Genomic DNA, 15,471 nt, shown 5'->3' on the forward strand with positions numbered 1-15,471 from the left:
TTCATACTGTTTATATTTAATAAGGAAATGCTCAACTGTTTCTCCTTCTCTACAACTTTCACATCTTCCACTTTCATGTTTTCCCATGATGTGTAATGTTTTGTTTAATTCTGTGTTTCCTATTCTCATCCTGATGAGAATTGTCTCCTCCCTCCTATTCCTACCCCTATGTTAAATATTATTTCTCCAACCAATGGAGTAATACTTCTTTTCCATTCTTTCACAGCAGTTGGCATTAAGTTGCATTACTGCCCCCCTCTGGATTTAATTGTCTACTCTTGTCCAATTCTGTTACAGTCCTATAAAAAGTCCAGTTGCCCTAAAAAAAATCTAAATATATTTTTTCCCCCTCTCCACTGTGTCTTTAACCCTGGCCTCCAATCATTCAAGCCCCCGTAGACCTGTGATAATCATTGTCCTTATTTCCTCTTCATATTTCCTGCATGAAATCAGGATGTGTCGCACTCTCTCTTTTTTCCTGGCACTCATTACAATGGCTTGATTTCCTATGATAAAAAAAGTGTACTATTCACGTCACTGTGACTAGTTCTTAATACTGTCAGCTTTCCTGTTGATTCCACTTTTTCTTACCACTCCTTCTTTATTTTCCAATTCTTGTAAGTCTTCTCCTTTTGTTGCACTAACCCAATGCTGGTGCCATGGTTTGATTATTTGTATGTGTATTTATTATATATTAATATCAACATATTCTCTCCTGGCTGCCTCCTTTGCTTTCTCATTTGCTGGGATTCCTCATGAGCTTTGTTTATCAGCTGAACCTTTTTATGCTGCAATTAGCTCAACAGGATACACATTCAACTAATCTGATTCTTCTTGTAATCTGTTCTCTTAGAGATCATAAAAAGTCTGGTGAGTCACCACTGCTGTCCATGTGGCATTTGTTAGCAGAGGCATTGAAGGAAGGCCTTGGTTTATAAAAAGTAATTGCTTATATTACTAACTGCAATCATTGTAACCATAAACACATAATTTGTGTCCTGACTGACAACAGTAGACACTAAATCAAATGGTAAGCATTGTAACTTGACCTACTTGGTTTTGATTACCAGTACCTCAGTAACATTATCTTGGGTTTGGCAGTACAATAAAATCAGCTTTATTATTGTGTCCAAATCCAGAAGGGTGGCAACAAGCACATTTAACAATGTAACCAAATGCAACAAAACAACCTTGAAAATTAACCTTGAAAGCTCCCTACTGATATAAACTTGATATAACCCTATACACTCCACAAAGGCTATACTTTTTGCAGGAATATTTTACTGGATTGCATGCCATTGTACCTGTGATGTTCCCATATCTTGTGTAAACCATAGCCTATATGGACAGTCATAGCCGCATGGGTGAAGTGACTGATAATGAAGTAAAATATTCACATAACTTTGAACACCTGAAAGGACGAAAGACACGTTGGAAAACACAGAACCAGGTGCAGGTGAGAAAAAAAAAGATAATCAATCAACTTTAATGTATTGTTTTTTTAACTTAATGTGCTCTCATTTGGTCAGTAGGTCAAACCTGGAGAGGCCTAACAAGAAAAAGTGTCCTCCAGTCAACAGAAATATGCCTATTGATTGATCTGACCCTGTAGCGATTGACTCAGAGAAAAACACAGTAAATAATGGCTCATGTCTATGCTGTTTTATTTGCAAATATTTCTAATTAAATCATTTCAATCTACATTGAATTAAACACCAAAGCAGATATTCTCTGTCCATACTTTGTGCATTACCCTCATTCATCATTGATATGTCAGTAAGTACAGCTTTCACAATCACAGAAAAAGATATTGTAGTGTGCGTTTTTATCAGTCTAGATAAATTGACTGTCTGGCTCGTGGGTTTATCTGTCTAACCTCACAGTCAACACTGACAGGACAGTGGAAAACACCTCAATAAGTGTACGGTTGTAGGGTGCACAGACTAACTCTACTGAATATTACAGGAGTGTTTTTTTGCATTTGTAGCACTTGCTTTTCCTCAGTGTGCTCACACTGCAAATGAAAACTATCTGAACACCACAGATTAGGGGTTTGAAGCAGCCCACATTTTCTTTGCCCCTCTGAGTCTGAGAAGGGGAGATTAGGCAAGGATTAGAGCCCAGTGGACCAGCTGGCAGCCGAATTCATCCTTAAAATATCTCAGGAATGTTGATATCCTTTCTCATGTTGGGAAACATGAAACCTGGTGGGGGCGCTATTTCATGCCACAGTCATTAAACAGGTTGCTAGGTAGGTAGGAGCAGGCAGGAAAGACAGTCAAACATTGTACTCCAGCAGGTTGAAGCAAGTGAGAGCAACCTGACTTTATAATCAGACTTCAAAGTGCAGCTTGAATCAAATAATAGGCCTACAGGATGAATAGGTATTATATATGGCAGAAGTGATTTAAGCTTTTTTTTCCAGATATTAGTCTATTTTGAGGAATTTTTGTTGCAAAAGGGGAAATCGAGTTTGTTCTGCTTCACTAAACGATTTTTTTCTTCGACTTTGCACAAAGGAGGACCTGTCTGCTCTGCTGCAGGTAGATAACATGCGCTCAGGTAATGTAACCTGAAACTGAAATCATGTGACCTATGGCGATTTGAAGAGTAGGCGAAACGAAAAAAACTGCTTTACATAAAACACCCAACAGGTTGTTCAGTCGGTGATGTAGTCCAGTAGGAAAGGATCCATTCAATTATCAAGCGGCACTGCAAACCATTTTTTTCATTCATGAGATGTATCACCTGTCGTTTTCATTGGATATTTCTTCATTAGTGGCAGTTTCATTTCATGACAAGGTGAGGCGGAAGCAACATGGTTCATTCGTGAGGAATTAACCTGCTCGATTCTTTGCCTCGATCACCTGGAAACATCCGGATCAATGGTATGTGTTTCTAATGGAGACTGTGGAAAATTAACTTTATTTGGTCCCTATATTATTGTCAGTAGGAATAATGACATTGTTGTTGTATGTGAGGAGGGTTAACTTTAGAAGCTGTATTTAGTTTTCAGTAGAACTATTAATAGGTTATTTTCTGTGGTCTGACTAGGTTTAATGGTGATTCAACATCAGGCTGAATGTGTGACTGACTGGTTGCATGGTGGTGGTGCCTGACTCAACCTCATTTTAATGAGTCTATGAGTGTCAAAGTGAACTCTGACTTATATTCTGTCTTCAGTTGTTCAAGGAAAAAGCGGTAAGGTAAATGTTTGACCTAATGAAATGGACCCGAGGTGACACCCCAAAATCCCAGTCTGTCTTCACTGGGCCCTGCTGGTCACAGTTATAGAGATGGCAGCGAGTCCGGATGTGCTGGCCATACATGGAGTTGTGGTCAGGAGTGTTTTACTGCTGGTACTGAGTGGTAATCCTGCGTGGGGTGAGTCAGTAACCATCCCAACATCCTCAACACTCCCACACACAAAAAAAGCTATCCATCTGACCACACCTTTACACAAACACACACTTCATTATCTTGCAGTGATAGATCATAATGAAAACATAGGAGACATTCCACAGAAAATCTGACACATGCGTTGGCTTGTCAACATGTTGTAATATTATTCGACTGGGAAAATAAGTGAGAAACACGCTCTGTTGTATGAGAAGGATGTTTTTATTCTCATCAGTAATTGCATATATGTGTGCATATATATATATACAAAATCATTTCATTTCACAATACATTAGGCTTTCTCCTTTGAGCACAACCTCCCCCTCCTGTACCCGCCACTTTTTGTTATCAAGTTGCACTTTTGTCCTTGCAAAGTTTATTATTTACCCCAGTAAATTATTGACTCAGAGAATGCCAGGAGAGGCTGTCTAAGTTTCTAAAACAATAACTGCTCATGTAAGCTTTTTCTAAGTAGCTTTACTAGCCACGACACAAGCAAACAAACCAGCAAAAGATTCACTTTAGATTATTTCTGCCCCCCCATATTTCAAACAAGCACATTGTTTGACTCAGTTGACTGTATCGCTGCAGCACACTCTACATTCCTGAGCTTCTACCCCTCATTCGCTCTCCTGATCAAGAAGTTACTATGTAGTTTCGTGATGTCACTGAGTGATCACATGAGTGGTCATGGATGAAATTGCTGGAAACTGAGTAGAACCGGTGGGAGAGCTGGTATGCTTATAATTATTGCCTGGAAAGTGTTTCTTGTTTTCTTTTTCTAATCTGACACAAAATAATTATTTAGCATAACACAGCATAAAAAAAGGAATTTATGTTTATGTTAAATATGAATCTGTTTTAAAGGTGGATTATATAAGGTTTCCTGTCACTCACTTAGCTGGCAAAAAAACGAAACTTAAATCATTTGAACATTTCTTTGTCTTATGGGCATTGTGGGTGTTGATACTTCTGCTTTTTTCCACAGGGAATTACCCCATTTATATAAATAAAAGATCTTCAAATGACACCGTGAGTGATGTAAGTAAAAAAAACTTGAAGAGTAGTATGCAGATACTTCCAGACAATATCAAGTGTCACCAAAAACTGATCACTGTCCTGCATTTTTCCATTTGCAGGCAACCAACATTGCGGCTATTGTGGCCCCCACAGTCATCTTGGGTGTCTTGGTCATAGTCTTGGCTGTTCTATGCTGGCTGTTCTGCGTGGTGAAAAAGAAGAGGCAGACTGAAGGAACGTATAGACCCAGCGCTGAGGAACAGTCCGGTGTACGCAGCGTGGCCGCACCAGATGCACTAAAGTTACCAAAGGAGGAAAGACTCATTTGAGATGTTGTGCTTGCAAATGTATGCATGGCAACATTCCCATGTGACAATGCTCTTTACCTTGAGCTGATCATTTAAGGAAAAATATCTCCACGACAGACTGACAAGTATGAGGCTACATTACATGATGCGTTCACTTCAACAAGCACTGAATGGACCCTGCATGGCACTATGAGGAAAAGCACCTGGATGAATGGGTCTTCCAATGGATTTTAAAAACAAACATTTCAAAGTGGTTTTGAACATTTCTTCTGCACAAATGAAACAGGAGCTGCAGTATTTCATCACAACTAATACGTAGTTAGTTTTAAGATGTTTTCCTTTATCAGCTGCCTTAATATTGTGTACCATTTACTATTCCTGTGCTTGATTTGATTCTGTCTACCATGAAACACTCACTGGCAAAATCTACACTGATCTTTTACCTCAAACTAATTTTTGTTCCATTGCATTTCATTGTTATCTTTAGTCTAATGATGAGTGATGAATTCAGCATTTTATAGTGCAAAAACTCTTGATTTTAGAAATACAGCTGTGGGATTGATTGTATCAAGCAAAATCAAGTAACTGTTTACACTTTACGTAATCATACTATTGAAATCATCACTATTGAAAACTTTACATTTCATCAGATCTGAAGTGCAGTGCGTATTGCATGGTAATCAAATATGTTTTACAGTCACTGCATGTTTATTTATACTTTTATCAAGTAAATAAACAATTTGTAAAACAGCTAAGTAATTAAACTTTACAAAATGTTTAAACTATTTTATTCTGTTCTGATGTCTGACACTTCCCCAAAATTACATGAGTTCAATAAAGGTATAAGTTAATCATATGCAATCAACAAAATAAGATTTGAGTGTGAACAGACACACATATCTTAACACATGATAATGCCCTCATGGGCAACAAGCCAAAACTAGAGGCAAACAAATCCAGCTAACGTTGGGAAAAGTATGTATTTGTGCAGCGAGTGTTTGGATGATAAAATAGCTCCACAGATAAGAGGTTCTTGAAGTGGAGAGTGAAAAGTTCAGCCAAATGCCTGAAAGTCAGTGAAACACAAAAAATATTTTAAGGTGTATCTAAAATGTCATCAAAAATAATGGAGAGAGTAGTCTTTAATATACAGGATTTACTGTCCATTTATCAAATAGCCAACTTGATATGGCATGGCAACGACTTATAGAGTATATATCAACATTTTCTGGTTCTCAGAGTGTCAGAGTGGAAAAAGCTTACCATCAGTCATAGTTGTTTATTTGTTAAAATAATAATTTAAAGCAGGATTAGAAAAGCTTTTAGCCCCATCCACACACACTAATGTTGGCTTACCAGTTACTGAGGCGATTTGGGGGAAAACGTCCATCAGTGAGACTTCCAACTGAGAGATTATTATTAATTATTGCTACTATACTGTGTTTGAATGATTTACATTACAGCACAGTTCGCTCCCTTATTGTCTATCTTTTAAAATACTGAAATATACTTGCTTTATCTGAACTCTCCTCAGCCCTGATTCATAATGCATGCATCAAAATTCAAACTGCATTGTGAACTTTTGATATACTTTGACTTCAGACCACATTTCATCACTAATCTTAAACTGAAAACATTGGTGAGTCCCTTATCACTCTTATCACTGACAAGTATTTGGCTGTTACGAGTATTTATTTTGACGTTTGATATATACTGTGACTCCTTTCAGAGTTTCTGTTCAAAATTCAATCATTCAAACAATGATTATCCGTCTTCAGATTGTTTAACTTTTCCCAGAAGGTTTACAGACTGGCGTAAAAAGATTAATTTGTACAGCAGAGACAGATTTTAACGGATCCCAATAATCCTGTTGTGACCCTATGGTTTTAAGGCATGTCCCTTTTCAGGATGTTACTGGACAGACACTGAATGGCTGTAAGGTCTAATCATATCAGATCACTCATCAACTGAATGAATAAAAACTCAGAGGCAGCAACATTGGCCATTTAATCAGATTTTAATCATTTAATCGATGTCATGGCTTCACAGTTAAAATCACTTGCGTTTAAATTTGGCAAGGCAATGATCAGGAAGATGTAAGGATGTCAATAATCTAGTGCATTCACAACATACAAAAACATCAGAACCAAAAACTTCACTAGCATCAGTTAACACAATGTCTTACACTAGAGCAAAAGTGATCTAGATGATCACCGTTTTTTAGTGTGGCAGACCATTCAATTCATAATGGGAGGGGGATGGATGGGATAGAGTTGGGGGATGGGTGGGGTGAAATGAGAGTGGGGTTGAGGTCTTAGGCGATTTCCTCCTCTCCCTCTTCCTCAAATTCACCCTCCTCAGCAGTGGCGTCCTGGTACTGCTGGTACTCGGACACCAGGTCGTTCATGTTGCTCTCGGCCTCGGTGAACTCCATCTCATCCATGCCCTCACCAGTGTACCAGTGGAGGAAAGCCTTACGGCGGAACATGGCCGTGAACTGCTCGGAGATACGCTTGAACAGCTCCTGGATGGCTGTGCTATTGCCGATGAAAGTGGCAGCCATTTTGAGGCCACGGGGTGGGATGTCACAAACGGCGGTCTTCACATTGTTGGGGATCCATTCGACAAAGTAGCTGCTGTTCTTGTTCTGCACATTCAACATCTGCTCATCCACCTCCTTCATGGACATGCGGCCCCTGAACACTGCGGCAACGGTGAGGTAGCGGCCATGGCGTGGGTCGCAGGCAGCCATCATGTTCTTGGCGTCAAACATCTGTTGGGTGAGCTCTGGCACAGACAGGGCACGGTACTGCTGGCTGCCCCTGCTGGTGAGGGGGGCGAAGCCTGGCATGAAGAAGTGCAGACGTGGGAAGGGCACCATGTTGACAGCGAGTTTACGGAGATCAGCATTGAGCTGGCCGGGGAAACGCAGACAGGTGGTCACCCCGCTCATGGTGGCGGACACTAAATGGTTGAGATCTCCATAAGTGGGGGTGGTGAGTTTGAGTGTGCGGAAGCAGATATCATAGAGAGCTTCATTGTCAATGCAGTAGGTTTCATCTGTGTTTTCTACCAGCTGGTGGACAGAGAGGGTGGCATTGTAGGGCTCCACAACTGTGTCGGACACCTTGGGGGAAGGCACCACGCTGAAGGTGTTCATGATGCGATCGGGGTACTCCTCACGGATTTTGCTGATGAGCAGGGTTCCCATACCGGAGCCAGTACCACCACCGAGGGAGTGAGTGAGCTGGAAGCCCTGCAGGCAATCGCAGCTCTCAGCCTCTTTCCTCACTACGTCCAGGACGGAGTCGACCAGCTCGGCTCCCTCAGTGTAGTGACCCTTTGCCCAGTTGTTTCCAGCTCCACTCTGACCTGTAGTCAAGAGTATCTCAATAAATTGAGCAGATGTAGCAAACAAACTAAAACCACAGCTAAAATCAACCAATATGTGATTTGACAACAGGTGCATCTTTAATAAATTCCCATAGCTTACCAAAAACAAAGTTGTCGGGTCTGAAGATCTGCCCGAAGGGACCAGACCTGACTGAATCCATGGTACCTGGCTCCAGGTCAACCAAGATGGCTCGGGGCACATACTTTCCACCTGAAATCAAGCAAAACAGACTAATATTATGCTACATGTTGTGAATCTTGTGAGCATATTGAATCGTGATGAATTTAATGTTAAGCCTGCGTCTTTTAGTGTAAAGAGCATAATTTTGCATAGTAGTAAAGCTGAGTAGGTGGTTCTGTTTGCTGTGTCATGTGTTGTAGCTGAATCTGTAGTCTACCTGTGGCCTCATTGTAGTAGACGCTGATCCTGTCTAGCTGCAGATCACTGTCCCCATGGTAGGTGCCAGTGGGATCAATACCATGCTCATCACTGATCACCTCCCAAAACTGAGGAAAAAAAGGGTGAGGGGTGGGTGTTAGGACATTGGGGAGAGACAGATGTGTAATTCAGGCCCAAAGTAATAATAGCATTATCCACTTTCTAGAAAGCGTTTTAAACATGCCAAGCTGCAAGACTATTTAATTATCTAATTGAAAGCAGGTCATAAGTGCAGTCTATTAGTCTGAAATGCAGACTGTCTCTGGAGGAATCGAGCAGATGGCAATAATCTGATAAGTAAGGTGTCTTTCAAAGGCACATTGTACTATAAAGGGGTAAGGAACCTAAAATACGAAATATATCTTTATTTCCTGCTTCCTTATAAAAAGTAACATTTTTAATTAGTGTTGAAAAGACATTTTAACAATTAGGCCTAAACAAAAATAGGTCACACAAGCGGAGGGGGAGGGGAGGTTGCTCGTACGATGGCAAGGTTACCACATTACTACTACAGTGTAATATCATCGACTGCAACATTGACAAAAAGGAAGAAAATCCAAAGTCAAATTTCCATGCAATTATTAGAACACAATATTTTGTTGGTCGTATGTTGCATGAATCTATGTGTATGTTGCACAATCCAACCCAACAGCATTAATCTTGAGCCCAATGTCAGTCCTGCAAAGAAAACCAATGATCATACAAGTTTAAATTGGATAATTGCGCAGAGCTTGAATCAAGAACAAGACACAGCGTTGGGTTGATTCTGGAGAATTCGTGGAGGATGGATTAGACGGCTCCTCAGCGCCACCGAGGCATGCCTGCACAAACTCCTGCACAAATCTGAAACCGAATGCAAAAACGAACCGTGATAAAAAAAAATAAAATAAAAAAAAAAATCAAGAGAATACCTTAGCTCCGATCTGGTTCCCGCACTGACCGGCTTGCAAATGCACAATTTCACGCATTTTGGACAGATGGATTCGAGGATGGTCGGGTAAGAAGATGTGTATCCGAGAGAGGGAGATTCACTGGATGATGGCTCCTGCAGTCCAATATCAGGGATTTGTTGCACCGCCTCTGAGAACGTTTACTGGGCTGAATCGGTGGCGCAAGTTGACGTCATCACCATGGCAACCAAAGACTGGAGGAGAGAGGGAGGAACCAAGAGCCGTGGAAATGGCGGATAGGATGCGAGGAGCTGCATCAGTTATCAATAAGGGTGCGTTAAACCGGGGTCACTCGGTGTAACGCACCGAGTGACCCTGCACCACACCCTCTACATACTCACAAATGAGGGCCTAAAGTCACACACTTAAGCATCAAGGTTAGTGTTGTATGTGACAGTGTAGCCTATTGAAATGCATTTAGTTTTTAAGGACAAGAGCAGCAACATTAAAATTGAGGCCTGCATGTTGTGAAATAGGACAAAAAATTTGATCCAAATATCAAGGAGGCTATGCACTGTCATGTAGGGTAAGTCTCCAGCATTTCATCCTCTGTATTATATCACTGATCACTGGTTTAGCCTACTTCATTTGTCATTAGTCACATTTCATTACAGTAGCTTGATTATCAAAGAGCAAAATACTGACATATAACAAACCAAATGATACAAAACTATTGGGAAGAGCTAGACAGGTAGACACCATACCTTACACTGGCACTATAGTGAATCAAGGACGCACCTAAAATGATATCATTATAAAAGAATATGCATGCACGCACATAAAAGGAAAGCTATCTCTCTTTTTTTTCTCCCCTGACTGCTCCCAGCTGGTTCAGCCAGTTTGGTTAATAACACACCTGCTAAAACATGAAAAACACAACACATAACAAGAGGATTGGGCAACAATTTTACTAAATTCATAGATTATGAAATTTCTTGCAGTTTATTTCTCAGACCATCCCTGTTTAAAAGGTCAGTTGCAAAATGATTTAGTGGACTTACTTATGTGGAGCCTTGGCCTGTCAACATGGATGTTAACACTGAAACATTCACAGCAAAAATCCTGAATGATTACATTCCTAGCATGCAGCAAGTTACCAATCAGTTTTAAGCTCTTAAACATCTGGCCAATAGGGCGTTACTTCCTTTCTGCTACAATGTTTTTTTTTTCATGATTCAAGTTACTCCCACAGAACTCATGCACAGGAAAGCCAAGAACATTTGCTACTTCATGTCAAGAACAATAGATAGGCAGTTAGTGCGCTCTAAGCCATTCAGGAGACAATTTAACGATTTGTACTAAATCATGTTGTTATTGCTGACGGCGGAATCATTTAGCTCTTAAACTCGTGGATTTATACTGTTTTGAACTGTGGAGTTACTTTATTGTCGTGGCCATGTCACTCCCAGAGGAGGATCTTACGTGTCCAGTATGCTGTGACATATTTACAGACCCTGTTCTGCTGTCATGTAGTCATAGCTTCTGTAGGAGCTGTCTGAAGCGCTGCTGGAACACAGGCTTGCGTGAGTGTCCAGTATGCAGGAAAAGAACCTCCAAGTCCAGTCCTCTATCCAATCTGGCGCTGAAAAATGTCTGTGAAACTGTTGTACAGACCAGGAGACAGAGTTCAGTGGAAGAGAAGATGAACTGTAATATCCACGGGGAGAAGTTGAAGCTTTTCTGTCTGGTTGACAAGCAGCCCATCTGTGTGGTATGTCAGTCTTCCAAACTGCACAAGAACCACGACTGCTCACCTTTAGAAGAGGCAGTGCTGGATTGCAAGGTAAGGGAAAAAACTCACCAAATACGTACCAACTGCACTGCTGTTACTTTAACCTTTAGGTAACGCTGAAATGTACAATGTTGTTCCACAAGTCCACCCTGAATGTAATCTACACTGTTATCTAGAGGTGGGCAGAATGGAAAAAATCAATTATTGTGATATGTTTTACCAAATCCCTCGATATTGATATTGTGACAATATTGTGGGATTGATTATTACTTCACAAAATACTTACTTTTTAATAAATAATAATCAGTAATGTGGATATAATGACTAAGTTGGTAAAGAATACATCAACTAAAACAGCCTGGTATATTCAGGAAATGATATCACTGAAGTTTAATGCAGCCTTTAAAACCAGGAACTAACAACATTTATGCCATATCATGATTTTATGACATGAATATCTAAGATGATATCTAGTCTCATATCACGATCTAATATCAATATATTGCTCAGCCCTAATGTTATCTTTTAGGGATGAATCCAACCCTTAAATATATTCTAAATATTCTAAATACTGACTGTTTACTGCTGACCTCATTGATTGATGCCTGCTTGACTTTCAGGATCAACTTGCTCTATCCCTCAAGACTTTGCAAGATGAACTGAACTGCCTCAAAATAATTCACAGGAACACTGCAACCATGTTCAATCACATCAAGGTAAACTGGTATGAGATGTCCGATCTTACATATTTGATTTTGATTTTTAAAAAGTTCAAATAAACCAGTATTTGCAATAATCTCCTTCAGAATCAGGCACTGAAAACACAGAGAGTGATTAAGAGCCAGTTCGAGCAGCTCCATCAGGTCCTCTATCACGAAGAGTCAGTCAAATTAGCAGCTGTGAAGAAAGAAGAAGAAGAGAAAACTGCAAGAATGAAGGATAAGTTTAAAGAACTTGCTGCAGAGGTGCTGTCCCTCTCAGAGACCATCGCAGTCATACAGGAGAAGCTGAAAGAAGATGAAATGGTCTTGTTGAAGGTTTGTACAGTCCAGTTTTATCAGTTTTTAAATAACAATTTCCAATAATGTGCACATTTGACAGAGATTCTTCTATTTTTTTGGGGGCGGGGGTGTTTCTAGAATTTCAAAGCTACTCAGGACAGGTATGTTAAAATTATGGATTTATGGATTATGAATCATCTATTTCTTGTATTGATTGTGATATATTCTAAGTGGAGTATCTGCTATGATCCCAGAAGCAAAAGCACTCCACTCGATTCAGACATCATGTCTGGAGTACTGATTGATGTGACCAAGCATCTCTGCAACCTCAAATATAGAATCTGGGAGAAGATGCTGGACCATGTTGATTATAGTGAGTAGACATAGGTTTTTTTGTTGAAAGTTTCTTTCACTGGATGAATAACATAAACTGTGTGTAACATATAAATCTTTCTGCTTGGCTAATTTCCTGCCTCTTAGCTCCTGTGACTTTAGACCCAAACACAGCACACCCCTGTCTCATCCTGTCAGATGACCTGACTTCCCTCCATTACTCAACCGAGCTGAGTTGTTGCCCAGACAACCCAGAACGCTTCCACATGAGTGCTGAAGTGGTAGGTATGGACACGCTAGGCTCAGGAAGTCACCATTGGGTTGTGGAAACAGGAAGTAATCAGGACTGGCTCCTGGGCGTGGCTTCTTCCTCTGTACCTAGGAATTCTGAGATCTCTGCTCGGCCTGAGAAAGGCTTCTGGACTTTGTGTTTCAGGGATGGAGAGTTAAGGGCAATGACCTCTCCACCCACCACACTGATTGTTTCAAGAATCCCCCAACAAGTGAAAGTGCAACTGGATTACGACAAAGGGACAGTGTCTTTTGTCGACTCTGCTGATGAGCTCATTTATAAATTCATACACACATTCAGAGAAACATTACTTCCTTATTTTTATACACAGAGCAGTCATCCTATGAGAATATTGCCAGGGAAGGTACTTGTCACAATGTTACATCAATAACTGTGTGAATGATCCTTTTTGATGGATGAAAGTACTCTTCATCCAATTTGCTGCTTCAAAAATAATTTGTGCTAAAATTACTAAATTTGGCATCTTGTTGCTATTAAAACAAGCTGTTGAGTGAGACAGGAATGTGTCTAAAAACAAAAGAAAATAGTTGGATGATTATTAATTATTCTCTGTTGTGGAAGAGGGGAGGTTTTAGGTTATTTTAGATCTGAAATGTGGTATGCTGCAAACCCTTTCTTTGTTTTCTTTTTCACTGCCTGCATTTTAATTAAACTGCTGTGAAGGAGTTTGATTTTTACTGTTGATGACATCCATATTGAGATGACATCCATATTGAGTTGGACTGGGAGGTTCACCCAGCATCAGGCACCTTAAGAAATACACATACAAGCATTTAGAAAAAAGGAGGCCTCTTTTCTTTGCTTAGAAAACATTGCTTTTTGTGTAAATGTGGATAGTGATGGCGACTATGGTTTAAATGACCAATTCATGAGGTGATGTTTAATTAATTTAATTTAATTTGTCGAGGGAAACAATTCAGTGGATCAGGAAGAAGTCCATACTGCAGGGATTCTATGGTACTTTTTATTTGCCTCTTTTGTACACATGATGGCGCCAAAGTCAAGCAAATATTTTAAAGGACATATGAACTTAGAACACGTATCTTATTGGAGAAAATCATTGTCTAGAACATAATCAGTGTATCAAAACATGAGATTAGAATATGGATTTTTTCCCCCACTTGCTGTGTACTTGCACTTGTTGAGACTTTTTCATGAATGTACTAAGATCTATCTAAACACTTATCTAAACACTTTATTATGTTATTTTCAGGATTGCTCTCCCTTACTCAGTATAAATATATTTTCCATAAAACATACAACATGATAAATAAAGTGAAATACATGAGAATATCACAGTTTTATTTTGTGTCCAATTCTTACTTTTAACAGCTCTTATTTGGAGACAATTAGACTCTGCATCCTTGAGGTTCAGGATGTTTATGTTATATCTTCTGAACCCTAAGCAGGTGGGTTTTGTGGGTTTTGTGCAGGTGGGGTTTTGTTGTTCTCTGCGGTGACACAGGGGCAACACTTCTTAACACAGGCGTCAGAGAGGAAAGGCACCTTCTCCAGGCGAGACAAGTAGACAAGTGGCTGGATGGTGCTGCTGATGTTAATGAAAGCGAAGCCAACGGGCTGCACGTAGCAGCGAAAAACATCTGGGGAGTAGTAGTCCTCAAAGGGGAACAGTGCTACTGGTGGTAGGTAGTTAAACACAATAATACAAAGGATGGAGAGCACCATCCTAAAGGCCCTCTTCTTCATGGGGTGCATCTCATCCTTCCCTGCACCACGGGACTTCTTCAGGGCCCACATGATGCTTATGTTACACACAACCATCCAGGTGAATGTTGCCAGGATCTCACCTGTGAACACCTTCTCAAAATTAGGCAAGCCTCCCACACACTTGGCACTGGAGTATGCAAAGGTGAGGCAGAGAACCAGCACTGTGAGGAATAACCTGTATTTTATGTGTTTGAATTGCCCAAATGAAATAGGAAAGAGCACAGCTATGAAGCGATCCAGGCAGATACAGGAGAAAAACAAGGGACCACTAGTGTCTTTCACGCCATAAGAGAACTTCATGGCAGACCACACCTCCTTGCTCTGCCAGTAGTAGAAGTTTAGGAAAATGATGGGGGTCATGGCACTGAAGTAGATATCCATGAAGGCCAGACAGCCCAAGAATATGTCTGAAGTGGAGGGTTCTTTTCGATTCTGAATGAGGAGTGCAATGACAAGTAAGTTGGTAGGGATTCCCACGATTACATTGATAGACTGCAGGGTCAGGTCAAAGAGTATGCCCTCTACCTGATGATCGCACCCATCAAACACACTGAAGGGTTTTACTGTGGAATTGGTGTCAGCAGTACTATTGAGTGGGAGTTGAGTTGGGAGTAAGGTTGAATTGAATGGTGAGGATGCATTTTTCTCCATCATTCCAGTTTGGCAAAAAACAGGACTCTGATGGAAGAAGAGTAAGAAGATATAGTGATGATCAGGGTTTAGCATCTTTTGGTCAGCACTCACCCACTCACTCAATCAATAGCAAATGATACAGTCTCCCATTAAAGCCATGTGTTTCTCAAGAGGATTTATCAGCTAAGCATGGACAATACAGTCAAACATACTGTTGCTCAT

General features: G+C 40.3%; 4 protein-coding genes across 16 annotated transcripts; 2 read left to right on the top strand and 2 right to left on the bottom strand.

Moving 5' to 3' along the window:
• The first annotated feature begins 2,277 nt into the window (after window positions 1–2,277).
• On the top strand, window positions 2,278–5,555 carry crb3a (crumbs homolog 3a). Its single transcript, XM_053339241.1, has 4 exons — window positions 2,278–2,888; window positions 3,184–3,384; window positions 4,388–4,440; window positions 4,539–5,555. Exons 2-4 carry the CDS (start codon window positions 3,297–3,299, stop codon window positions 4,746–4,748), a joined length of 351 nt encoding a protein of 116 aa, XP_053195216.1. The 5' UTR covers window positions 2,278–2,888; window positions 3,184–3,296; the 3' UTR covers window positions 4,749–5,555.
• Window positions 5,556–7,041: 1,486 nt separating this feature from the next.
• Window positions 7,042–9,531, bottom strand: tubb4bl (tubulin, beta 4B class IVb-like). Of its 13 annotated transcripts, XM_053339200.1 has the most exons (6): window positions 9,471–9,527; window positions 8,519–8,627; window positions 8,221–8,331; window positions 7,956–8,099; window positions 7,904–7,905; window positions 7,042–7,854 (listed from the first exon to the last, which is right to left on the bottom strand). In XM_053339200.1, exons 1-6 carry the CDS (start codon window positions 9,525–9,527, stop codon window positions 7,042–7,044), a joined length of 1,236 nt encoding a protein of 411 aa, XP_053195175.1. The 13 variants fall into 13 exon arrangements, with proteins under 13 accessions (XP_053195175.1, XP_053195170.1, XP_053195182.1 ...); XM_053339195.1 differs by having other exon boundaries at window positions 7,042–8,009; window positions 8,067–8,099; XM_053339207.1 differs by lacking the exon at window positions 7,904–7,905 and having other exon boundaries at window positions 7,042–7,161; window positions 8,020–8,099.
• Window positions 9,532–10,764: 1,233 nt separating this feature from the next.
• Window positions 10,765–13,324, top strand: LOC128379538 (zinc-binding protein A33). The gene is made up of 6 exons (XM_053339193.1): window positions 10,765–11,292; window positions 11,862–11,957; window positions 12,048–12,278; window positions 12,381–12,403; window positions 12,497–12,615; window positions 12,723–13,324. The coding sequence occupies exons 1-6, from the start codon at window positions 10,906–10,908 to the stop codon at window positions 13,256–13,258; spliced, it is 1,392 nt and encodes a 463-aa protein (XP_053195168.1). The 5' UTR covers window positions 10,765–10,905; the 3' UTR covers window positions 13,259–13,324.
• A 965-nt stretch (window positions 13,325–14,289) lies between these two features.
• On the bottom strand, window positions 14,290–15,267 carry LOC128379289 (G-protein coupled receptor 183-A-like). The gene has a single exon (XM_053338912.1). It carries the CDS (start codon window positions 15,265–15,267, stop codon window positions 14,290–14,292), a length of 978 nt encoding a protein of 325 aa, XP_053194887.1.
• Window positions 15,268–15,471: the final 204 nt, after the last annotated feature.

The sequence above is a fragment of the Scomber japonicus genome, chromosome 18, assembly GCF_027409825.1.
Source record: "Scomber japonicus isolate fScoJap1 chromosome 18, fScoJap1.pri, whole genome shotgun sequence".
Classification (NCBI taxonomy): Eukaryota; Metazoa; Chordata; class Actinopteri; order Scombriformes; family Scombridae; genus Scomber; species Scomber japonicus.

What these genes read in the sequence shown, in the direction of transcription:
- tubb4bl (XM_053339194.1), bottom strand. Translation starts at nt 9,527, where the DNA reads ATGCGTGAAATTGTGCATTTGCAAGCCGGTCAGTGCGGGAACCAGATC. An exon ending in GGAACCAGATCGGAGCTAAG is followed by an intron (nt 8,628 to 9,470) that starts GTATTCTCTTGA and finishes TTTTTTCCTCAG; the next exon opens with TTTTGGGAGGTGATCAGTGA. An exon ending in TACAATGAGGCCACAGGTAG is followed by an intron (nt 8,337 to 8,514) that starts ACTACAGATTCA and finishes GTTTTGCTTGAT; the next exon opens with TTCAGGTGGAAAGTATGTGC.
- LOC128379289 (XM_053338912.1), bottom strand. Translation starts at nt 15,267, where the DNA reads ATGGAGAAAAATGCATCCTCACCATTCAATTCAACCTTACTCCCAACT.
- crb3a (XM_053339241.1), top strand. Translation starts at nt 3,297, where the DNA reads ATGGCAGCGAGTCCGGATGTGCTGGCCATACATGGAGTTGTGGTCAGG. An exon ending in GAGTGGTAATCCTGCGTGGG is followed by an intron (nt 3,385 to 4,387) that starts GTGAGTCAGTAA and finishes TTTTTTCCACAG; the next exon opens with GGAATTACCCCATTTATATA. An exon ending in CAAATGACACCGTGAGTGAT is followed by an intron (nt 4,441 to 4,538) that starts GTAAGTAAAAAA and finishes TTCCATTTGCAG; the next exon opens with GCAACCAACATTGCGGCTAT.
- LOC128379538 (XM_053339193.1), top strand. Translation starts at nt 10,906, where the DNA reads ATGTCACTCCCAGAGGAGGATCTTACGTGTCCAGTATGCTGTGACATA. An exon ending in ATGAAATGGTCTTGTTGAAG is followed by an intron (nt 12,279 to 12,380) that starts GTTTGTACAGTC and finishes GGGTGTTTCTAG; the next exon opens with AATTTCAAAGCTACTCAGGA. An exon ending in GCTGGACCATGTTGATTATA is followed by an intron (nt 12,616 to 12,722) that starts GTGAGTAGACAT and finishes CCTGCCTCTTAG; the next exon opens with CTCCTGTGACTTTAGACCCA.